This window comes from Rhinolophus sinicus, chromosome 6 (genome assembly GCF_057876585.1).
Source record: "Rhinolophus sinicus isolate RSI-liver-muscle chromosome 6, RSI-T2T, whole genome shotgun sequence".
Taxonomy (NCBI): domain Eukaryota; kingdom Metazoa; phylum Chordata; class Mammalia; order Chiroptera; family Rhinolophidae; genus Rhinolophus; species Rhinolophus sinicus.
The window spans coordinates 26,302,544-26,328,212 of NC_142506.1; the positions used below are offsets into that span (position 1 = coordinate 26,302,544).

Here is a 25,669-nt window from a genome sequence, read left to right on the forward strand (position 1 = left end):
CCTGGCACATAGTAGGCCCTCAATAAAAAGTTGTTGAATAAATGAATGAGTGAATGAAGCAGAAACAGGTTCAGTGTGAGTTGTGTCATCTGTTAGCTTTGTGAATTGAGCACGTTAGTTAAGTTCTAGGAACTTTCATGTTTCTGTTATAAAACTGAGGATGAGTGCATTGCTTTCCTAGGATATCTGTCAGTTTTTAATGATTCGATGTCCTGGACAGGGCTTTGTATACACTGAGCACTGAATGTAGGTGGACTTCCTTCTCGTTCTGCACAGTCTCCCTGACGCTGCAATGATTTCACACCTTGTTATAGTAGAGAGTTGTGTTAATTGGATAGTTCTACATTAAGTATTACAATGTTGACTTAAATATGTTGAAATGAGCATGTAGCATTGGTTATAAAAAAGCATTGTCTGTCATTATAGATTTCTCTAATATAATGTGTTCCAAGGTCAGAAAATAAAGTATAACTTTATAACAATAATTATAAGTTGCTGAAATAAACATGTAATTAACAATTTCCTCATGGTTTGAATATCATAACCAGTGTAATAAACAGACTCAACAGGGGCAGTTTTACAACTTTGAACGAATTCCATTTTTCATTCCAAGGCTTCTATTTAGCAGTCCCATGTAAATTAAGTTGTTTTCAACCAAAAGTTAATAGTTTATTTGGGAACTTGTTTGAATAATAAAACATTAGATTTTTTTTGGCTTAAAAATGTTTGGAAGCTGAAAACTCAAATAAACCTATATCACAGTAAAGGCTATATCAGAGGGCTTTATTTAATGGGGTAAAGGAACTATTTCCTGAATTTTTTAAAATTAATATTGGGTAGATCTGACACCATTAGTTTTCCTCCTGTCATAAATATAGATGAGTAGAATTTGACAGGCATCACTATAAAATAGGTTATAGATAAGTTCAGGCATCTTTCCTTCCACACGGACCTTTTACACTCAGTTCTGATGGGGTTGCATGAATAGATTGACCAGGTTTGATTTTAGGCTTCTAGGTCACGGTTTCACCTTGACAACAGTCTTTTCATTTCTAGCCGCAACATTTGCTAGGATCCCTAAGGTGCATTCAGTTTTGTAAGTAATGTAAGGGGGAAAAAAAGGACCAAAAAGAAAATAGATAAATCTTAATTCACATGCTGCAGGACTATCTCTGTGTCTCTGGTACAAAACTTCAAATCCAATCCAAGAACTGGATGTGTATTAGAAGTCTGCAGATTTAAACCTTGTCCACCATGATCAAACTGGATTTATGGAGCATCATAACTCTCCAGACACCATCCAGCAGCTTATTAATTTAATAGACTCCTGTCCATTCACTGATGTTCCTGCCCTGACAGTCTCTCAAGATAAGGCGAAAGCCTTTTGACAGGACAGAGAGCATATATATTTTCTTCTGTTTTCTCATGGATGGGGTTGTCGACAACTTGAAATGTGTGGCTCAGCAAATTTGCTTTTTTTCCTTCTCTATTTTCCCAGTTTGCTGTGCAGGAAGGATGACAGAGGCAACCCTCCAGAGAGTTCCAGAGGTCAGGGGGCCTGTGTTTCCCCTAAGTACTTATTTAGCATTTTGTTTTCCAAACTAACAATGAATTGTTTTAAAGGCATACACGCAGGGATTTTCACCATGAAAAGAAACAGCATTATAATTTAATGCCTAATATAAATTAAGAAATGTTAGAGAAGAGGAAAACAGCAATAAATGTTCCCATTAGAGTACAGTAGAATTTCTTTTCCTTTCCTCTCCTCTCCTTTCCTCTCCTCTCTTTCCCTTCCCTTCCTTTCCTTTTTTTTCCTTTCCTTTTCCTTTTCTATAATCCCATTTGTGGGAATGAGAGGGAGTTCCAAAAAAGATAGCACTCAAGCTGTTGTATATTTAAAGACAAAACAGGAAGAATTTTTCAACATTGTCATTTTTCCTTTATGATATTCTCATGCTCTACAATTGTGTTTGTGATTTGCAAATAAATTCACAAATCTCTGCGAGTTATTACACTAATATATTGCAAGGTTAACTCTTTCCATCCCTCAGTGTACTCTTCTGTTCAAGTCAGTTCAGTAATCACTAGACCTTGGCTTCCCAAACTTAGGTGTGCACACAGAACACCTGGGCTCGTATGAAAATGCAAATTTGGATTTAGTAGGATTGAATGGGCTCTGGTATTTTGCATTTCTACAAGCTGATAGATACTGCTGGTGGGCAAATCATATATTAAGTAGCAAAAGATTAGCCAATTTTTTAAAAGGGATCGTTTAGATGCGGACAAAATTATATCCTAGGTATAATTAGTTACACCAAGATAACACATAACTTGAACATATCACAAAAGTTGACAGATTCCCTAGTGGACAAACAGTGGGTATTCAACTAATATTTCAATGAATTGAAGAACATACGATCCCAAATTTCATGTAATGGCCATCTTTTTAATAATCACTCTTCATTTTTACATGTGTGCAAAAGATGATTGTCTTAATTTCCTTTGAGATAGTTAACTCCAGTGATGTCTTTAAAGCCAAGGATACAATAACAAGTAACTTGTCCATTTTCTCATACACATTTTTCCTACTTCTCTCATTGATAAAAAGCTACCTTTCTTATCTGTACCATGGGTCAAAATGCAAAACTGTGAAGCAAGATTCCTAAACTAAAATATTGTTGGGCCTAAATATCTTTCATAGGACTTTTTTTTTTTTCCTTTCCTAGACTTAAGATCAAGCCATTCTGGACTTGACCGGAGAGAATAATTGTCTGCAAAACACACACTTTAATCTAGAAACCTACACTCAAAACACAGCAAGACAGCAGAAATTATACTTAAGATACTTAAGATTTTATTTGCAGTATGAAACTAGTTCTGACACTGAGAAACTCCAAATTGTTATTTACTAGCTTCTTGATAAATTCTATGTCTTTTCAGGGGAGGGAAGAGGAAAGATCATACATTACTCATTGGCTAAGTTTCATTATGAAACCTGAAATTCCTCATTAGAAATATTTGATAAGAATTCTGAAATGTTTTCATTAAGAAACCTCTAAGACTGCTATTTATGGAAAGACTACACAAAGAAAAGGAGGTTGAACTGGAGACCAGTCATTCTTGAAAATTTTTATGGAGACAATGGAGACCAGACAGTGATGATACATACTAGATTTCTGACAGAAAAACTAGCTTAATGTAATCTATTCTCATTGAATTTCAATGGGCAGCAGACAGAACTACATGAATAGATAGATAGAAAGATCTTATCTTTTTTTACTCAAATGTATATATTTCAGATCCATTCCCTTGGTTGGGATATTTTTGCTTGTGACACCACGATATACTATCTTGGTTGACCCCACTGTTGTCTGACAGTCTTCATAGACCTCTGACAGGCTAATGAGAATATATCTTCTCTGAAGTACTACTGTATGTCATGGCATATAAGGTGACCTTTTAAGTTTAAAAATAGCCTTCAAAAATGTGGTTGACTTATATACCAAGAATAAAATGAAAAGCCTCCAATTTCAGGTCTCAGAGTAGTCTTGAGGTCTGCTGACTTTCCCCCAGTGAAGAGCTTAGAACGACAGGCACAGTTAACGTTTGACAGGAGAAGAAAAGTGGATCCAAACAGAATTGCCCAGTAATAGTGGGCCAATGTCTTGGCACGGTTGGTGTGTAAAGGTACCAAATAAAACCCTATGGTTTGACAGCATCTTTTGCATGCATACAGATTTTAACTTTTCCAAAATTTTTATATACCCTCATGCTAACTGATATAGTACAGTATATGCTATATATATATATCTATGTCTATATATATACATATATATCTACATACACACATATATATATAGACATAGATATAGATATAGATATAGATATAGATATATATATAGATGTAGATATAGATATAGGACTCCAAAGAAATCCTCTTGTACCAGATTCCTTAGCATTTTAAAAAGCTTGCTAAGGCATGTAATAATTTTGCAGCCATGGGGAGAATAGGATTTCGGGTACTGGATTTTTCAAATGATTTTCACACTGGTAATTTCTAAAACTCAATCAAGTCACACTAGAGTTTCCTCTGTTGAATGATACATCATAAAAGTCATTAAATAATCATTCACAATTCACTGCGTATGTACTATGTGCTATTTGTGAAGTTATAGAAGTCAGAAATGTAGTCATTGCATTTGAGGTGTTCACATCCAACTTGGGACAATGTTTAGGCTGGGGTGGAGCTTTCCCCTTATGGAGATAGAGCAAGGAAGGCTGTTCAGAGGCACTGATATATGCTATGTCTTGAATGGTACCTGTCAGCAGTGGTCAAGGTGGCTACAAATTTATTAGGCAAAGGAAACATGATGTACAAAGAGAGGTATAAACGAGCAATGGGTATTTGAGGTATTTTAAATAAATGAGTAGTGTTGGAGCATAGAGTGTCCGTGGAGGATGAGTGAGAAATGTGGCTGTAAGGAGTAGGGTAGTTAAACACATAGATGAGATAATCTAGAGGAAACATATATGAGAAGGAAGAAGACAACCTTTAGAGGACGGACAGTGATGGAGAAAACTGCCACTGGGTGTGGAAAGGTAAATCAGATCAAACCCAGTGGAATGAAAAATTGGCAACAAGAAACCACAGGAGACCTGTGAGTGAGTCACTTCAATGGACAGAAGAGAAGATGCTGGAATTTAGGAAGTCAAAGAAATGAGTGCAGAAAACTTGGCAGAAGCTTGTCTAAGAAAGGAAGCAGAGAGAGCTTCCTGTTAAGTATAGGAAATTAATTGCATGCATTTATTTCTACTTCCTTTCACTGACATGACAGTAAAGGAGGGGGGAAAAAAGATGATAAAGGCAAAGAGATGGGGCAGAATAGGCAGTAGAAGTCAACAAAATCTTGGAAGCTAGAAAATTGATAGAGATGGCATAGCAGAGCACAGAAAGCTGAAATCCAAGTACCTGAGGAGCAGCAGGTCAAGAAGAAGCAAGCAGATGGATTCTACAGAATCTGGAAAAGATCAGGAAATAAAGACACCTGGTGTCCTGAAAGGTGGGGTGAGCAGTAGGGCTAAAACTTGCAGGACTGGCATTAAGAGTAAGAGGCTGTTAGCTACACAAGCTCAGCTCTTCCCTGTGGATCTAAGGGACATTTCCTCTCTCAGTTGGAACACGGATGTGTAGTATTTGGAGAACTGGAACAGTGGCTTTAGGTCCAGAGACACGGGCCCCAGCAAAAGGGATACTAATGTGTCACTCGAATTAGATGATTAAGGGAATACCTACAATCTCAACAATGAGATATTGCTTACCCAACGCACCACCCGGTCCCTTTCGCCTACTAAATCCTCTGACAGTTGGCTGCACGATTCATAAATCTCAGAGATGAGACTGGCATTCTCTGGAGAAGCTAACCATGCAAAGACTAAACTATTACATACCCTGTTATTTGGGGACCTCATTACCATGGCTGCACTGCCATCCTATGATGCCTGTACAAAACCCACCACCTACCTACTGATGCTGGTCTAGCATTTAGCCTTTAGTACCCTGCTCCTAAAAACGTAAGGTAAACATTCATAGATCTCTAGCCATTTGAGGAAAAATTTTACACTAAATACAGGGACCAAAACAGGTAGGAAAAAGTAAGAAGCAATGAACAAGACACAACTTCCCATACAGCTTCCAATTCCTATCTTCAGAGCTAAAAGAATATCTATCTATCTACAAAGAGCAATACAGTTAAAAAAGGATAATAATAACAACATTCGATTTTAGTTTGCTGAGCAAAAAAAGGGGGGGGCATGTCAGAGAATAAGAAAGACCTCTTCTAAATTATAAACATGGTAGTTAAAATGCAATCGTGAAGTTAAGGAATAAAGTTGGAGGACATACATCTCGTAAGTTGAACAAAGTTTAGGAGATAATTATGGGAACATTATTAAATACATTGCCTCCCATATTAAAAAAGAAGCTGCAACCCATTAATTTATCCATTCATTCACTTATAAATATTTAATGAGCACCTAGTATGTGCGAAGCACTGCTTAAAAACATACAAAATTCCTATCCTTGAAGAACTCTTATTCTATGAGTGGGAGAATAACATTAAAAATTGTAAATAAGTGCTAAAATGTCAAATACAAAGATAAATGAGACAGAAAATGTTACGGACTGATTGTTTGTGCTCCTCCAATTTTTTTCTGTTGAAGCCTTAATCTCCAGTGCGATGGTTTTCAGAGGTGAAGCCTTTGGGAGGTAATTCGGTCATGAGGATGGAGGCATCATGATGGGATTAGTGGCCTTATAAGAAGAGACAAGAGGTCTCTCTCTCTCTCTCTCTCTCTCTCTCTCTCTCTCTCTCTCTCTCCTTTCACCATGTGAGGATCTGCAAGATGATGGCTATCCACAAACCAGGAAAAGAGCTCTCACCAGTTACTGAATCTGCCTGAGCCCTGATCTTGGATTTCCCACCTTCCAGAACTGAGAGAAATAAATGTCTGTTGTTTAAGCCACCCAATCTATGGCATTTTGTTATTGCAGCCAGAACTGACTCATACAGAGGAGTAAAAGGAGAGAAAGAGAGACAGAGAGAGACAGGGCAGCTAGGGGGACCCTCTGGGAAGGAGACCTTTAGAGAGAGTTCTGAATAAAGTGAGAGAGGGGGCAATGTGGGGACAGAACACTGTGCAAAGGCATTGAGGCAGAGGCTTTTTTTTCTTCTTTTTTCGTATTTTCTAGCAAAAGCAAGGGGACCTCTGTCACTGAGACAGAGTAGTTGGAGAGTTGTAGCAAATGTAACCACAGAAAAAACCCTGGCAGATCATGTAGGGCTTGTTAGGCCAAAGTAGGGACTTTGTAGGTTTAGTTGAGGGGTTGGCAAGCTTTTTCTGTAAAGGGCTGAATAGACATATTTTATGTTTTGCAGGCTAAATGGTCTCTGCCACAAATGCTCAACTCTGATGTTTCAGTGTAAAAGCAGTGGGTCAGATTTGGTTTGGGCTGTATCAGTCTAATTGTGATGGGAAGTCACTGGAGGGTTATATGTGCTTTCACTTCTCCACTTTCTCTGTGAAACAAGAAGCAAGTTCATTATCTAACAAGGGCTGTTATACATTTGGGGAGACAGAAGTCTGAAATAGTGACCTTGAAGATTAATTGGGAAAGTAAATCTGTACTAACAGGCTACATACACTGAGGGTTCTGTTCACCTTGTGATCAAATGTAATGTAAACTGGTCACCACTGGGTTATGTTGCTGCTGGTGGTGGCGGTGGTTTGTTTGTTTTATTCTGACTACATGTTTATGTGGCATTCACTATGGATAAGGCACTACTCTAAGCACTTCACAAATATTAATTCACCTAATTTCTGCCTGGAGAAAAATAGAGAATTGGATGGAGCAGAATGGGGGGCCATTGCCAGGCCCGTAAAGGCCAGAGAGAAAGAGAAGGGTGAGAGGGTACAAGAGAGTGATTAGAATCATGGGCCCTGGAATCTAAGTCAGATAACCTGAAAGTAAAGACAGGAGGGGCTGGTGGACAGGAAAACGATGGCAGTGGGGTGAGAGGATATGAGGTTCATGTGGAGTTCAAAATTTGTTGGAGTCAGGTAATGATTGGATTAAAGTGGATGATTTACTACTATCTTCTAGAGTGGTATAGCTACCATCTTTATTTTCCTGACAGATGAAGTTTTGGTTTTATTAATGGATGGACCTGAGCTTCACATCTGACTCAAATGTTTCCTAAAATCCTGATGTGATCAGAACATTCAGTAGCTCTCCATTGCCTCCACAAAGTCTTCAAACTGACCATGCAACTGAATCTACAATAGGGTCCTCCGAAACTTTTGGAGGCTTGTCCCTCACTAGGCTTACTTGTAAATGCTCTGCTCTAACTAAAGCGTATGCTGACACTCTCATGAAAACACTGTGTGCACCACAGCCTGGAAGGTTTTAGGCACACAATTTCAACCTCCTCAAATGCCTTCCTTCCATTTCTCAAACTTATGTTCAACTTTCAATAGCCAGGCCAAATTCCAATCCTCAGTCAATTTTGCCTTGCTCCTGCGACTGAACTCAGTATTATGAAACCTTCATCAATTAAGTTCCTTCAACAAGCTCCTTAAAGCAGGGGGATGTTTCATATTCCTATCCATCCCTCATGACACCTGGGCCATCTCATGCCCAATGCATTTATTTTATTTGGAAAATTAACTTATAAAACAAAGTGTTAGGACATTCATAGCGATACTAAAGAAAAATAATCAGATCACTAGGAAATAATTTAAATTCTATGGATGAGGAACACTTTGTGGGCAAGGCAAAGATTTCTTTGTTCTTTTAGTTTGGGTTGTATAAAAGAAGAGCAAGAATGTAGTTAAGACAAAGAGTGATTTTCATTCGCAAATATTTTTCTTAAATTATACAAGAAAAGTAATCAAAGTGAAGAAAATTATAAAGAAAGGATACAAAAAAAAAAGCTCTCCAGATCTTACCACCTTTTCAGAAATACTTTTATAATTTCAAGGTATTTCTTTCCAGTAGGTTAACCTGAGCATACACTTTTTAATATAATTATAATCATACTAGGCACAAAACCTCATATTCTGCTTTTTCACTTGGAATTACAATAATTTCCTCTATGCAATATACTGTTTTAAAGAAGTATTCATAGTACCTTACTCTGAAAAAAAATCTACCCTAAAGAGTTGTCCCTCATTGTAGCTGACAAAGACACTTTTGGGGGTAGCTTTCAAGATTAGCATCTCTCTGAGTGACAAGCTAACAACCCTGAATGATACTGAGTCACCTCTCTAAAGACACTACTCTTTGTTTTTCATTTTTATACTTGTAAAACTGATATATTCTTAGTTCTTATCATTTGCCAACATGTTAACTGGGCTTCCACCCCTAAGAGGCAGATGCTTCATTCATGCATGAATCCAGGGTACTTTGGGATATTTTTTCTCCAACACATGAAAAGCACATCTGATCCACTGAGGTAATTAATAATATTATCATGCAGGGTTATTTACCAACATTTCATTAAGGAAACGTACAGTGATGTTGATATGAGAACAAACATATTTTTTCACTTCATCTAGCATACATTAATAACTAAGAACATAAACTATTCAGTATGCCCAGAACCAGACTAAAATAACATCAGTAAGTCACTAACATAATTGTAAAAACAGTAAATGCATAGTAAAAAAATGAAATGACATTTGGCCTGAGATTTGCTGAAGTTGCTATCATTCTGCAATTTGCAACAGACAAGTCTATTGTAAATAACATAGTCACTAGTGGGGTCACTTGTCTTGACCTCAAGAACCCCTCAGCAATGGCAATTGGACTCAAAACGGTGGTTCTCGAAAGCAGCCATTTTTGCAGCCACTGATTCCTAGAATAGGCATAATAAATTGCTCACTCCTCAAAACAATTCTCATTCTTATAGAACATAACCAGCAAAAGCCTCAGATGTTCATGAAACATGTTGAGTTTTCGGCATCGTGTTATCCTGTGGTGCTCGGCAATCAATTACCGTTATACCACCATCATTAATAATTTTCTTAATGAAAATGATTCTGTTGATCTCCGTTGTATTTTAATTATCAGAGTTAAGCATAATTACACTGCAGCTCTGAGCTGGCATGTGGACTCCTTTAGGGCGCAATTTTGTTTTAACACACTGATAATGTAATTTTACATTGTGTCAGTTTGTTTGGTTATTATCCAGTTGTACAATTCCACTGTATTCCTGATAACAGATAATAACCTTAGTACCTCCTATATCCTGAAGTCATTTAAAAAGCAATATTGGAATTCTGCGACTAGCTAACTTAATCGCCTTATGATTTTATAATTCCCGCTGCTAAATATTTGGTTCAGGCACCCTCCCTTTTTTAAGAATACTGTAAAACCAGACAACAGTTATACATTTTCTATGAATTACCGAATGGTTAAATGAAGACTTAAAATATGAACATAATTTTTCCTTTTAAATTATAGTTTCTTATTTTTATGATATTAGGCCTTTTAGATCAAGTTATACACTAACTTGTACGTTAGTTTAAAAATTGGCTGCCACATTAGACAAGGCTGTTGTTTCAAAATTCTAGTAAAATCCAACATATGCTCTATTTTAAGGTGGAAAGTAGTCCAGATTTTGCAAGAGTCCTTATAATGAAAGATCTTTATTGGGCCGGCCCAGTGGCTCAGGCGGTTAGAGCTCCATGCTCCTAACTCCGAAAGCTGCTGGTTCTATTCCCACATGGGCCACTGGGTTCTCAACCACAAGGCTGCCAGTTCGATTCCTCAAGTCCCGCAAGGGATGGTGGGCAGCGCCCCCGGCAACTAAGATTGAACACGGCACCTTGAGCTGAGCTGCCTCCCGGATGGCTCAGTTGGTTGGAGTGTGGGCTCTCAACCACAAGGCTGTCAGTTCGATTCCTCGAGTCCCGCAAGGGATGGTAGGCTGCGCCCCCTGCAACGAGCAATGGCAACTGGACCTGGAGCTGAGCTACACCCTCCACAACTAAGATTGAAAAGACAACTTGACTAGGAAAAAACAAAAACAAAAAAAAGTCTTAGAAATACACACTGTTCCCCAATAAAGTCCTGTTCCCCTTCCCCAATAAAATCTTTAAAAAAAACAAAAAAAGGATCTTTATTTTGAAAAGTGGACCAACGTCGTCAGCAAGCAGAAAATTGCTCACCCAGGTTAGGTCCTATTAGAATTTCTGTCAGTAATTCAACAGTGCCTAGTATAGCGCCTTGAACAAAGTAGATAATCAATACAGGCTTAAACGAATTAAATGCATGGCTACATTTATGCAAACAAGCAAAATGACTTTGAAGATGATCATAGAATGATTTGGAGATTGGTCTTCTATATGACATTAAATTGCTGTGGTCTTGAAAGCAACAGAGAAATTACCAAAAAGTATTGATGTCACTGCTGTTTTAGTTCAACACTCTTCTCTTTAAAGCCGAACCACAGCATGAGAAACATGTATGATATACATGTATGAAAATATGTGAAGAAGAGCAATAACCTGCAACCTTGGCCTAGCAAATGGTATCCTCAAAACTCTGCTAATTGTATAATTGGGATTGACAACAATATGCTAAGATTGAATCCCAATTTTAACACGTATGAGCTATATATATCCTTCGACTATGAACTTACTTTAACCTCAGTTTACTCATCTGTAAAGTGGGAATAATGCTGCTTATAGCATGAGTTTATTGTATCGTTAAATGAGAAAATGTATGCACAGTGTTTAAACAATGCCTGACAGAGAATCAGTGAGTAACAAATGGTAACTGCTATTAATAGTATGAATATTATCATTGTCATCTTTATACTACCATTTTATATAACTGATTAAAAATAAAAGTATCCTGTACCCCAAATTGAAAAAAAGAAATCCAGCAATGTCTTCCGGCAAAGGCTTCAGGCCTCTGATTCTGTAATATAGTTCTCTGCAGGAACTGTGGGTTCAAAGTGACTGAATGGGACTTCTGGAACTCTTGGAAATCTTATGTCAGATGATTGTGTTTCCTTGCATACTTGCTTGATGCCAACATGGAGGCCTAGCTTCATTTCCTCTAAATTTGTACTGACACATGACTACAGGGCAAATTGGATTGAGTGTAAGACAACTAGCAATATAATATCGATAGTAATTAAAATACAGTTATGTGTATGGGTGCTTCTTCCTCCAAATTCTGCAAGACAGCCCTTGCTATTCCATTTTTACAGTTGAGAAATCAAGATTTAGAGAGGGTAAATGATTTGCACACAGATACAAATGTACGACAGTTTTTTTTACAACGATATTGTGCTTTTATATAAAAAGAAACCTTCCATGGTTAAGGTGGAAGGAAGGGTAGGCTGATATTTTTCCACTCTTGATTGACACTGTCTATTCTATTAATCTGGATATATAGACAATATAGCTACTCTGAAATAACAACTTCATGAAATACTAAATACTTATGCCTTATTTGAAGTGAATCAACAAAACCCACATGCTAAAGACTTAATTTTAAATACTCAAAATCATAAAACTCAAAGTAAGCCATTTACTTTTCATATGTAAGAAAGGTCACCACACTGTGTAAACACTATAAGTAAAGAACAGAATGGTATAGAGAAAAGAAGACGATCTCCAGTGTTCAAGAGGCATTAGTGGATTTTAGTAGTAAGTAGGCATGCCTCGCTCATCCTACCCCCCCAGCAACCTCCCTTTAACTTCAGCATGGTGCTTTTTAGTCTTTTTCCATTGTAGATAAGTAAATTAGAATTATCTGGAGTCTGTTGAGAATAATGGCAAAAAACAGACGACCCAACAAGTCTGGTCCATCAATGTCTGGATGAACTAATTACTTTCTGGAATGACAGGGGATAGTTGAGGCAGGAAAATAGTATATCAGATTATAATATTAATGCCAAATATGATACTACTTTTTAGTTTAATAAAACAAGATGATGGTAGCCTGTCAAATAGTACTAAGTGATGTAATACAATTTTATAATTATTTGATAGATACCTAGGAAGTGAAACTACATTTAGTAATACTTCAAAAATTAAGTATATTTCTTTAATGGTAATAGTTACACATTAAGTGGCCTATCTTACACACCATAAAAATTCTACCAAAAATTGCATGACCAAGGCAATTTTTAAAAACACTACATACATGCATTGTACATTCTATTTGTAAATAGGTACTGATAATACTCTCAGACAGCCAGGTCAAATAATAATTATTTTTGGTATGAAAGTTATAAGTAATGTAGGTTTTTAGCTAGGAAACGAAACAAGGAAATATAAATTTGATATTAAGGAATGTATTTTTCCTCTTCAGTGAGAGCTTCTTAGGGCCATTAATGTGTTGCATCTGGGTGCATGGATGTTAGCCCTGCAAGCAACCATTCTTTTTGTGTGTCTGAGAAAGCACTTTGGTCTCATTTGGGGAACTATTTCTCCTCCATCCTAGCAGCACATGCGGGTTAATGCTAATCTTTTGGCCCTAAGGATGACTATAGTCAGCCAGGTAGAGTCACAGGGATTACACAGGGGAATCGTATGTGATGCGCCCCAATAAAAACCCAGAAAAACTCTCTTTTCACTCAATTGTTTCACTGGTAGAGAACGCCTGGCGCTTCCCACTACCTGAGGAGACTATTTCTGAAAATGAAGCGCACAAAAGGAACAAGGGACAGAAGAGAGAGACAATCTGGGGACAAAGTTTGACACCTGGACAAGATGTTCCTTAAATCCAGAATTTCCCTGGACTCTCAGTTATATGAGCAGATGAATCCTCCTACTCCCAACACACACACACACACACACACATTTTTTTGCACAAGTCAACTTCGTTTGGATTTCTATCAATTGAAAACAAAAGGGCCCCAACTACTAAACAACATATGATACTATGAAAATGCCTCACACACCACTGATGTCCAAGTCAATACTTGTTAAATCTAAATTGCCAAATCCATCCACCTACAAAACTCATTTGTTTTGAAGAGGTTTATCACACCTGCAGCCTGTGAAGACAGAAGGCTTCAGAGCCCGTGGGATCCTGGGAGGAGCACTTCTGGGGTCATATTTTCCATGACTCGAATGACCCATGTGACAATCCCAGAATACTTAGGTATTCTCAGTATTTTAAGACATGCTCTGGGTGAGCTATCCCGTCCCTCCAAAGGTAATCCGAACACTAGGAGTTAATGTCAGGCATTTGAAGCCCATCTAAGAGATTAGAGTCTACAGCAGAGTTTTCCATTGGCATGAAAAAACAAGGCATACATACACACACACATACTTTGGGAAGTTCCACACTGTAATATATACTCTTTGTGATTTCTGGGCATACAGGTCTGAGTGGTTTGAGAGGATTTACTCATCATGTAACCGTGGGCAGTAGACAGGCGGAGTCCCACAGTAGCACAGAGTACAGGATTTGGAACTGTCAAGACCTGCCTTCAAGTTTGGCTCCCCTGTTAGCTCTCCATGACCGGGGACAATCATTCTACCTTTCTAAGTCACAATTACAAATTGTGTAAAATGAGAAAAACACTAGTTATCTCACTGAGCTGTCTGACAGCTAATGCAGGGAGAATGTATTCTAATATGTGTAATTCAGACCCTATGTTAGACAGATGTGTGTGTGAACTCTGCTTCAACTATTGCACATATTAGCTATGTGAGCATGGCAAATTCCTCAACCTACCTCTCAGTGTCACTTGGTTAAAGTTAGGTAGTATATTAATTATCTTCCAGGAGGTTTTAAACAATTAAATGAAACCATGCATATATAGTAGTTATTGTATTCTCTGCTATTTGAACTATAATACCAATCGCTCTTGTAATTTGAACAATATCAAATTGTCTTTTGTAGGTTATAAACTATTTAATGGCAGGAATGCATACGGTTTATCATTGTAGGATGTGAAGCATCTGTTATAGTTTCTGGCAACCATTTATCATTTTGTTTATCTGGTCCACCAATCAATGTTTATTTAGTCCATTTTTGTATAGGCAACATGCCAAACCAAAGACAGAAAGGTGACGAAGACACAGTCCTTGCCCTTAGTACATATAAAGTAGATTGGAAAGGCAGGCAATGACAGCTTACTTTTTACCTACTCTTTTCCTAAACACATAAAATGATCATCATAAAACGACAGTGAAGAGCAATGAGAGAAGTACATACAATTCGGGATGGGAATATCAAGAAAGAGGATTCAGGGGTGGCTATTATTATATGATCCACATGCAAGGCTAGCACACAGGTGGGCACATTGCCTACTTTATGAGTTAATTTTAATAAGCTTCTATAAATTACTCTAAGTTTATTGCCAAAAAAGCTTAAGGTCTATCCAACCACAAGAAAAACACATAAATATGTTGAGTTAAAGTACTCCAATGAACATGGAACTACAGTTTCGTTGTTATTTTCCTTCCATAGCAATGTCACAATCATCTCTTCTAAAAGAAGGCCTGATTTACTAACGAAATGGAATTGGATTATGATAGGAGACAGCTATTTCCCCTGGTTCCTCCATATTATATTGTCATCATGAAGGTAAGATACTGTACAGCAAACAATTTATTCTAGTAATTGACCCTATATTCCAAGGTATCTTTTGTAGTTTTGCATTCTGAATGTGGGCATTGATTGGTAAGCGAGTTCACTATATACTATTTTTTTTCCATTTTGATAGATCACATTGACATATCCTGGGAAAATCTAACTTCCCCTTCCAGCTAAAATCTCCCACCAGCATTACCACAGTTATTTGGGGTTAGAAAATGAGTGGGTATGGGACCAGCAATTACAGAAGGAAAAGGAATATAATCAGATCCTGGTGTGCAGATTGTTTTTATAGCTTGCAAATTCCCTCTTTCCGGTGTTTCAACTTTCAAAGGCTCATGGTAGTTTAAAGGCAATCCTCTTATAAGTGTACAAATTGTAATGATTATAGGAACAAGTTGTAATTGTTTCTAGCAAGTTTTTAAGAGTCTTTGATGTTATGATTAGTGTTTTATATGTTAATACATTGATAGGGGTGCTTATTTGCTTGTTCTCTTGTATGCTTTTATGGTTTCTAGGTTCAATGTGCAAATAAATCTTTGATCTCAGTAGGTCTATTTGGTTAAAAACGAAAGCTAAAAGAAATTAAACATGAGAAGCACAAGGTTCTGCAATATTTACGAAGACGAGAGATTAGGGATTTCACTGTAAAAGTACAGAGCTCGGGTCCATAACTTGAACATGGAGCAAAGTGCCCCAAACCACACCACACTCAAGGAGGGGGCTGTGTTTTGAAGATCCAGTCCCATGATGTGCCATCACAGAGCAGCGTCTCCTTTGGAGCCAGGGCATAGCTATATGACGTAGTCTAGGTTGATGTCACACTGAGCAAATCAAAGGCAAAACTCTGCAAGCCATCGCTTCCTCTTTCCCGTTTGCCTCCTGCCCTTCAAAAATCACCATGGGGAAGAATTCTCAGTCTTTGTAAATGGTTTCATTTTCAGCTATCCTCACATCATGAGTGATTTCAAGAAACTGGCTGGAATATAGTGCCTCCTGGATCATGCACCTTGACACAAATTGCTAAATTTCACAAGGAAGTGACTTTTTGATAGATAACGCCTAAAAGAAGAATCTGAGATTTCATCAAACCGACTATCGATAGAGCTAACAGCAAGGAAGGGATTTGTCAAGCTAAATACAGAGTTTAGGAAAATGTGTACGGCACTAAGTCATTAATGATATAATATTTGTTTTATGTTCTAAAGAAAAGAAAACAGTAGGCTTTGCTGCAAACACAGGTTAGAGAGATTCATAAGAGAATAAGGAAGAGAGAGGATCAAATTTTACTTTGTGCTCCCATGCCAGGTTGTTTGGTGCTATTTTGCAATGCTCGGGTTTCAATACTTTTAAAGAGAGAAGGAAATGATCTTGCATTTACCTTTGCTGTACACAATGCAGTTGTTTTTGTTGTCTTCAACTCCTTGCCAAGTCACATCCAGGAGCCACTTGGGACCAGCAGTCAGCACCATTGGGACGTGAGCCTTTGTCTTCTGTAGAAGGAATGATAACAAACAGATGCCATTTGCTTTCGTTGATTAAAAACTCAAATAATAACTGCACTAATCATTTTATTTTTACAAACAACTAAATCTTCCAAAACATAATCCAAGTCCTTATTCCCCTGTCTCATGATATCTTTTTAAGACTACAGAAGCTGTAAAGCTTTACTGCTCTAACTAATCTGAATGGTAGAATTATTATCAAGGATTTTTTCTTTTTTCCTAAATGATACTGGATCAGATCTCCAAGATTAGACAGATCTCTTGCGGCTCTGAATTATAAAGAGAATGCAGATGACTTTCTCTGCAAAGAGCAGAGTGTTTAGAAGTGAACTTTAGACACATTGTACTTTACTATCAACAGGATCTCACTATTTCCTGAAACAGACAGGAAAGAATTTAAAGAATCAGGATCCATTTCAAAGCTCTATCCTGAGCAACATTTATATTAGAGTAGGAATTTATTCTGAATGAATAATGAAATCTACCCAACCCCCTTTACTAAGTGTGGATGTGTAATCTGACTGTGACTGAAATAATAATAATGCTAATGATTCACCATACATTGTCTCCAGAAAGACTGCAAAAATGAAATTGTGAATAAATTCAAATGCAGAGCAACTAAAGCATGACATCTCTTCCTCTGAGAAACAGAAGCAGGGAGACAAGTGAGGTAGTTCTGACAAAATATTTTCAGTGTACATTTTAAATAAAACACTTAAAAGGTTCATCATATTCGGCTGTAGGGCACCTGAATTATATCTTTAACCATGGTGATATATTTACACGGCAGAAAATAAACTGGGGAGGAAATAAGTAAGCCTTAGCAAGACTCTTGTTTCCGGATGAGTGACAGTGAACTGGCATTCAGACTTATCATTTACCAGCCCATGTTCTGTATATCAACTATCATGAAACCACAACACGGAGTACAATACGAGGGTCTCAAGGTAATTTCTGAACTGTATTTTCACCTAGATATGATCCGGCCAAAGAGACCTCAGCCCATTCTGGGACTTTCTCACATGTTGTATCCTATCACCAATTTCCCAAATTGGCATTAACAAGTATTCACTTGAGGAGTTCTGTGTAATCTGGCCATTTCAAATCTCGCAGGAATCTGGAAAACCCAGAGGACCTGCGGAATGACAACAACGATAGCCCCTGAGACAGGGATCTATTGTTCACTGAAAAGCCGTATTAAAAACTATGCATAAAATGAATGCTAACCCATTTCTGGAAGTATCAATTGTATTATAAGAGGTAAAACTGCCATAAAATATACAATTTAATGAGAAAATCTACCATGATAGGCAAATTTAAAAAAGGAGTCTAAAAGAAAAACAAAACAAAAAACTTCACATATTAAAACAGAAGAGGTGGTAAACCAGATCAATTGTAAGAAATACTAACATACTGATTTTTCAGATTAATACTTTGATTCATTTTAAGTTTATAATTTTTCAACTACGTATCTTAATATTTGGCAATAATAACCATGAAAATTAGTTATCTGAAAGCCCTGTAGGAAAGAGTTTTATATTATATTACAAATTGTTAACAATCGAGGCAAAAATGTTCTCAAGTTATCCCTATGATTTATCAGTTTGAGTGACCATTTATATTTATTTCCATTTTCAAATTAGAATTTGAGGACAAGCAGCTTTCTTCAATCTAAAATGATAGTGACCCACATCCAATTAAATATTAGGTCTCAACTGTACATATTTCAGCTCCTTTTCCTACCAGAAGAATAGTTAAGGCCACAGATCAGGGTCTGTGTAATCTGGCCATTTCAAATCTCGCAGGAATCTAGAAAACCCATTTGACCTGCTGCATGAGGTCCAAGCAGAAAGCACAAGTCACGGAAAAGAGTCCACCATTTAGATAAACCTGTGTATGAGGGATTTAGTGGTCTTATTTGTAACATCTTCTCACTTCTGATTTTACAGAACAGATTCGGCAACAGGCACTTGGTCCCCTTTCTACTGTATTCTCTTATTTCATGGGAAAGACATGCATTCTAAATTATTTAATCTTTACGCTCCATAGTTCGTCAAGCCACATAGATTTCTACACAGTAAATCAGCTTTCACAATTTTCCACAGATAATATGAAAAATAGATATTGATTACTTAAATTCGTCAGGGAATCTTTTAATGTAAAGTAAATCAGTTGATCTTACATTCTTTTCACAAACCAACCAACCACCCAACCAACATAGTCCTGTGCTTGGTGTTAGAAATACAACGAGCTCTTTTTTGATGAAGGATATAGATACATTTAAAAAAAAAAAAAAAAAAAAAAGTTTAATATAATGCAAAAAGTAGAACGGTAGGGAGTTCAACATCATGAGTAAATTGCTTGTGGGTCAGTGAAGGGCAAGAGAGAAACTCCTGTCCTGTGGATTCTGGGAGGATATCATACAGGTAACATTCAGGCAGGATCTTAAAGGGAGGAAGAAGGGTCTTAAAGGCAGGAAGAATCTGCAATCACTGGTAATAGCACGGGCATCGTCTGAATAGTACATAATAGCAATAGTATATATTGTGTACAGGGAAAGTGAGTAGTACCTTTGGGATTCTGGTTTAAGTTATTATAAAGTCTTTAGAGTTGTTCTTGGTATATAAAAAACACTAGATAAGCATTAGCTGCCATCATCACCACCATCATCGATATCATTATCACTGATAAGAGGAAGGAACAGAACAATGTATGTGTCTGGAAGTACAGGTTATAGACAGATCTTGAAGGACCTTTTCATATCAGGCAACACCTATTGTGCTAAAATATCTAAGCAGAAAAAAGCCAGTAATAATGGTTTAAGCAGGAGGAACATGGGCCCTATAATTTTTGCTATAGGTGCAGGTATTTTGTTTAGACACTTCTCTTATTAGGCCTCATATATATTTCCAGATAAATAAATTGCAACTCAAAGATTAAATAATTTCTTTTAGATCAAATATCTTGTACAAAGCAGTGCCCATATTTATATTTAGCTCTGTTTCCAAACTACTACAACAACCATCTGGGCTTTCCTGGGACTGAAAGATTCCCCAGGATGTTGGACTTTCAGTGCTAAAGCTGAAAAGGCTTGCGCAAACTGGGATGAGTTATTCACTTCTACCCTTAATATTACTATTGTAAAAATCATATTAGAGGTTTACATCTATCGAGTACTTGCTAAATGTTAGGTGTTAAGTACTTCCCCAGAATTTTCTTTTTTGATTTTTCAACTGCAGAAGTTAGGTGTTGACACTTTCTCCACTTTGTACATGAGCAAATTAGATTTAAAGGAGTTAGTGTTGTGGCACAAATAAAAATTGTTCATTAATATATTTCCTTAATAGTAAGTTAGACATTGTATCTTTTAAAACTTTGGAAACATTTATTATGCCTAGGCACAAATAGAATCTGACTTATTAAAAAAACTGAATTGAAGGGAAAACAATTTCTTTCACTCCAAATCAATAAAGCAAAAGCAGAAACGTAGCCAAGATTTGCTGAAAGCTATATCCAAGCTGTAAAGTAAATAAGTAGATAAAAAACATCTCAAGGGACCAGTTATTACAGTTTTGAGGAGGTAAGTCAATTTCTTTCTGAAGAAGTCAACTTTTGTAGAGATTGACTGCCTTCAAAGAAGATTACCAAGTATGAGAAGGAAGGAGTTAGTCAGGATTATATGAAATCTACACTCCAGGAAAATCCATGAATAGAAAATAACAATAACATCCACATTGATCATTAGGTTCATTTTTCCATGCTTCTCGCTATCGTAAGGGTTCATATAAGTCTAGAATGTTAAAAGAGGAAGCAATTTTATATTCCATGAGTTGAACTCCCTAATTTCACAAATGAAGAAAGTAAAGCTAAGATGTTTGTCTGGGATCATACAGAGGGTGCAGTTGGCAGAACATGTTGGGAAAAGAGAGCAGATATAAAGTTGTGGGAGGCAGAAAAATGGTCCCCAAAGATGGCCACACCCTTGTCCCCTGGAACTTATGAATATGTTACCTTACTTGACAAAAGGGATTTTAAAGCTATGGTAAAGATTTAGGACCATAAAAATAATGAGATGACCTAGATTATTTGGATAGACCCTATCTAAACATATGAGTCCTTAAAAGTAAAAGAGAAAGGCAAAACCAGAGATCAAAGAGCTTCAACATGAAAAGGACTTCACATGCCTTTGCTGCATTTGAAGATGGAATGCTGAGGCCATGAGCTAAGGAACGTTGTGGTCTAGAAACTGGGAATAGTCTCCAGTTGCAAGGAGCAAGGAAACAGGTATTTTGGGTGTGCAAACTCAAGGATGTGAATTCTGCCAACAATCTGAATGAGCAAAAATGAATTCCCCCCGGAACCTCCACAAATGAATACATCCTGATAAACTGACTTTAGTCTGGTGAGACCCATACTGGACTTCTGATCTACAAAACTACAGTAAATTTTTGTTGTTTAAAGCCACTACGTGTGTGGTAATTTGTTTTGGCAGCAATAAAAAACTAATACAAAAGGCATTCAGATTTACTGACATAGTTAAAAAAAAAAGACAACTTCCTTATCGAATGTGCTCAAAAATGTAAACAACTTTCCTTTCACTGGAGTCACACCAAATCTACATTGTCATTCCAAAATCATTAGCTATGTTTAATATTCTTGCTGTAAATATGAGGAAATACCCAGTGGTGACTGTAATAATTGCTGCTTCTATAGCTGAATATTTAAAAGATTTCATGATTCAACAATGACCTGACAGCTGAGGTGTAGCAGAAAGGACATCATTGTTCTTGGAGTTAGATGATCTAGGTTTGAATCCTGACACATGCTTCGGGCAGGTTCTGTCACTGTAAAATCACTTAAACCTGTACGTTCTGAACTTCAGAATGCACAGCTACAAAATGGGGATAATAATTTCTATCTCAAAAGTTGTCATATAAAGCAACAAGCACAGTGTTTAGTACATCATAGATACACGTCAAACTCTTGCTGAATACCTACGTGAATAAATGAATTTAAAATGTACAAAGAGCATTTATTGAATCTCTACTATTTCTCAGGCACTGCTAATGTTTGTAGTGATTACCATAGATGTCAAAACAAAAATTATTATCCAATTTAATTGTGCTATTGATCATTTATTTCTCACTTTTAAAGTTAGATCTCTTTTAAAGTTAGATATAGTCATATGACTTAATTTGACCAATTTGATCAATGAACTAGAACAAGAAATGATCCATGTCACTCCCACACAGAAGTGTTAAGAGCCAATGGACCACCATCACGCCTTCTTTTTGCTGACGTGATCTTGTCAGCCTGTAAGGAAGAAGCCCTGGTAACCACAATGGCCACGTAGCATGAGAAAGAAACTTTTTATGTAAAAAGCTGTTGTGATATTAGCGTTGCTTGCAACCTCAGCAAAACCTAGTTTATTCTCACTGATACAAAGGGGTTTACCATTCTTTTATTATTATTTTTTTCTTTTTATATTGAAATAACCCATGGGCTTTTACAGGTTAAAGTTAGCACTTTATCTGCATCTAGGCAGTCTCTTTCGATTATAAATCAATTCAAGGTTCATAACAGGAGCCCTGAATTTCAGTGAAGTTGGAATGTTTTAAAAAGAAAAAGAAATACTGTGCACTTTTGAGGCTCCATATTGCAAGTTTAAAAAATCTGCACTCGTGGACACTCTTTGAACCCAGACTTTCATGCTTAGACAGTCTACAACTAGACAAACTTGACAAGGACAAAATGGGTCAAAAGTGTCATTTCTTAGGAATAATTAGAATCATCTAATGTGGATAAAAGAGGTCAAACTAACATCCACTTCTCACTAACCTCTGGAGTTACTCGACCGACAAAGGAGGTAGAACTTCAATAAATGTTTATACTCAAGCCAAAAGGTTAATGGAGATAAAAGTAGACAGCCCAAAGGTAAAGAACAGAGGATAATTCTAACCCAAGAAACTGGTACATAATGCTGTCTTAGGGATTCCAAATTTTGCAGGAAATATTTGTTGAAGGTTTCTGAAATGAGACTTAGGAAGAGCTAGAAGTCTTAGGAAAATCTGACCCATGAGAAGAGCCTCACATGACAGTCTTTTAAAAGAACAAGATGTGTCATTTGATGGAAAAATTGGCCTCCATTAGCTTTAGTTTAGGAAATATAACAAAATCTCATTAGAGATCCTCAAGCCAATGCCATGAGCTGTAGTTGGAAGCTGATGAAAATGCTCTTGGTATATTGCTTCCAGAACTAAGTAATAGGTGAAAAGGGCTGAGATCTGTTTGACAAAATGCATAGCTATTTTAACAATTCATAGTTGTTTCTATTCTCTCAGCTGTAAAAACACATTTGATAGTAGGCATTAAAAACTGTTTCCAAGATGAGGGTAAGGGGGATCAAATATATGATGATGGAAGGAGAACTGAACACACAATGGGATTTATAGATGATGTAATACATAATTGTACACCTGAAACCTATGTAATTTTACTAACAATTGTCACCCCAATAAATTAAAAAAAAATGTTTCCAAATTACTGCAGATACTGGATTCAGATAGAACCAGAAAAACTGCCAATGCTTCCCAACTGCATTATTCTCTACATCTATATGAAAAAATGGTAGTGTATGTGATTTGACCATGTACTATTACAGGGGAAATTTTATAGAGTAAAAGTTTCAGTTAATGTATCCAAGTAGTTCTCCACACTAGAATAAATTCAAATTCAATCGGACAGTCACAAAAACGTCACATCACTCTTCCTTTAACTGTGTGAAGTCTCTGGTGACCGTGAGCTTGAATTCAAAATTCCCTTCACCAACAGCCTATCCTGAGGAGGCATAACAACTTCACATCTTTGACTACCTGGAGCCACAGAAACATGAAGTAGTAATTGAAGGCCCTACACAATTGTATCTTCAGTAATTCTGGTCATGATATATAATCTCAACAGGACTGATTTGATTGGAACTATAAAACTTTTAGTTTGATGATTTCCACCTAATAAAACCATGCTTTTTAGTAGATAACCTTTAAAAAGTTATATAGGACACTGTGAATGAGCTTGATGGTACTGAGGCAAATATTTTTTTTTTTTTTCCTTTCAGAAAGTAAAGTATTACTTTAAATTACATAAACAGAAACACTCTACTCCATGTGGCTATAGGGTCAACATTATTTGTGTGATGATATAAAAACAGGTTCTCGGCAATAACACCCAAATAGTCTCATGACTAATTAATGTCACACATCATTCAGACATGACTAGGTAAATCTGTGCTTCTATTAAAAACATATGCTTCCATTTTAAAATAGAATAAAATGGCCACTGAACTACATTGGGATGTCTCTTGAGTCAGTTTCAGTCTTCCCTTTGTTACTGTGTCTAAAAACAAGGGGGGGAAGGGGGGAGAGGGGGAGAGGGAAAGGGAGAGGGAGAGGGAGAGAGAGAGAGAGAGAGAGAGAGAGAGAGAGAGAGAGAGAGAGAGAGAGAGAGAGAGAGAAATTACAGATTTAAACAAGTCATTTCAAGAACTTCCAATCTTATAGCAAGTATCTGATCTACAGTTACTGTTTAAAAAGCAACAAAACTCAACTTAAAGGTTATCAAATTTGCATTGGTTGAAAAAAATTGATGTGCTAGACACATTTTCAAACTCAAGCTCAAATCAATTAAGAATGCTCAAATTAGAAAATACGTAAAAAATCTAAATTGGAAAGACATGAGTAATGCGATACAACAAGAACCATGACACTATACCATTGGGTACAGAATAGATTTATGAATGGAAATCCCAGGAAGGTTTTATTAGAATAGGGTTTCTCCTGAGCACAGTTCTACAAAATGTCTGTTAAGGATAGCACGAGAGTGGAATTCCAGAGAGCTTCTGCTAACAAATGTCTTCAAGTTCACTGTGGTATGTGGGATCTCAAACACGATAAGAGACTTTTTAAAAACAAAATGAGTGTGAAATAAAATGATAGAATTCTTGGCTACTATATTCATACTCCTTATGTCAAAGACAGTTTTATCTCTATGAACCAAAAATTTAAATAATCATTATCTCTGAGGTATATTTGCTTTTAGTTCTCAAAATTGTTGAAACACATTATCTTAACATGTGTCACTGCTTAAATATATACAGGTCATTAAAACAATCTCTTTACTTCCAAATAAAAGAATCATTTTCTGATATTTAAAAAAATAATATAAGATTATTATTCAAGAGTACTCACACCAAAGATACAGATATTTTATTTTCAAATGGGAAGGACCTCTGAATGAATAATAAACGTCTAAATTATCCAGATATTTATTATACTTCCATTTTCAAAAAAAGAATAGACTCATTTCTCTTTCCCTTTTGCCAACTTCACTCCCACAGTCTCATCTGTTCTCCACATACATTTGGCGCCAAAGAGGAACAACTCCCTCCAAGCTGGCAACCATTAACTTCAACCTTTTATTTTATACAGCTCTGAAAGTCACAGAGTGTTTAAGGAGTGTTGTTTTGCTCCTGGCAGAATTTCTGGGCTTGCACATAGTGCAATGTGCAAAAGAGTGTCAGTGCTGAAACCTTGGAGAAGGGAAAAGTAAATTGCTCTTGAGTAGCCATCCTTACATAAGGCTGACACATAAACCTGTGACAAGGTTCAGGGATCCTAAAAGCCGTGGTCCCAGCTGTGTGACCCGGGGTCAATCACTTAACCTCTGAAGGTCTCATCTTCCTCTCCTGTAAGATGATCTCATATGTCCTTACAGCTTGACAATAATATTAGGGTAAAACTTTCTACTGTAGAAATTTCATCAAGCCAAAACTCAAAGCCTGAGTACAGAGAAGATATATATGAAATCTCAATACACTTATGCTTACTTGAAATGTTACTATTTTTATTGGTGAAGCAGTAAATAAAGCCATTCTAAATAACTTTGCTTTGGAATTTTAACACCAAAGAAAATGGTGTGGTCAGAGAAAGTGGTGTGGCCAAAATACCATTGTTAGTATGAATTATAGAGACTGTGTAATAGATGT

At 36.7% G+C, this 25,669-nt stretch overlaps 1 protein-coding gene across 5 annotated transcripts in view; it reads right to left on the reverse strand.

The window, feature by feature from the left end:
* ZFPM2 (zinc finger protein, FOG family member 2) overlaps nt 1-25,669 on the reverse strand; it is a 449,678-nt gene that overhangs the window by 130,089 nt on the left and 293,920 nt on the right. For all 5 annotated transcript variants that reach the window (XM_019750658.3, XM_019750659.3, XM_088798993.1 and 2 more), the window contains one exon: nt 16,506-16,617. In XM_019750658.3, the coding sequence (XP_019606217.3) occupies nt 16,506-16,617 (112 nt within the window). The remainder of the gene's footprint in view (nt 1-16,505; nt 16,618-25,669) is intronic.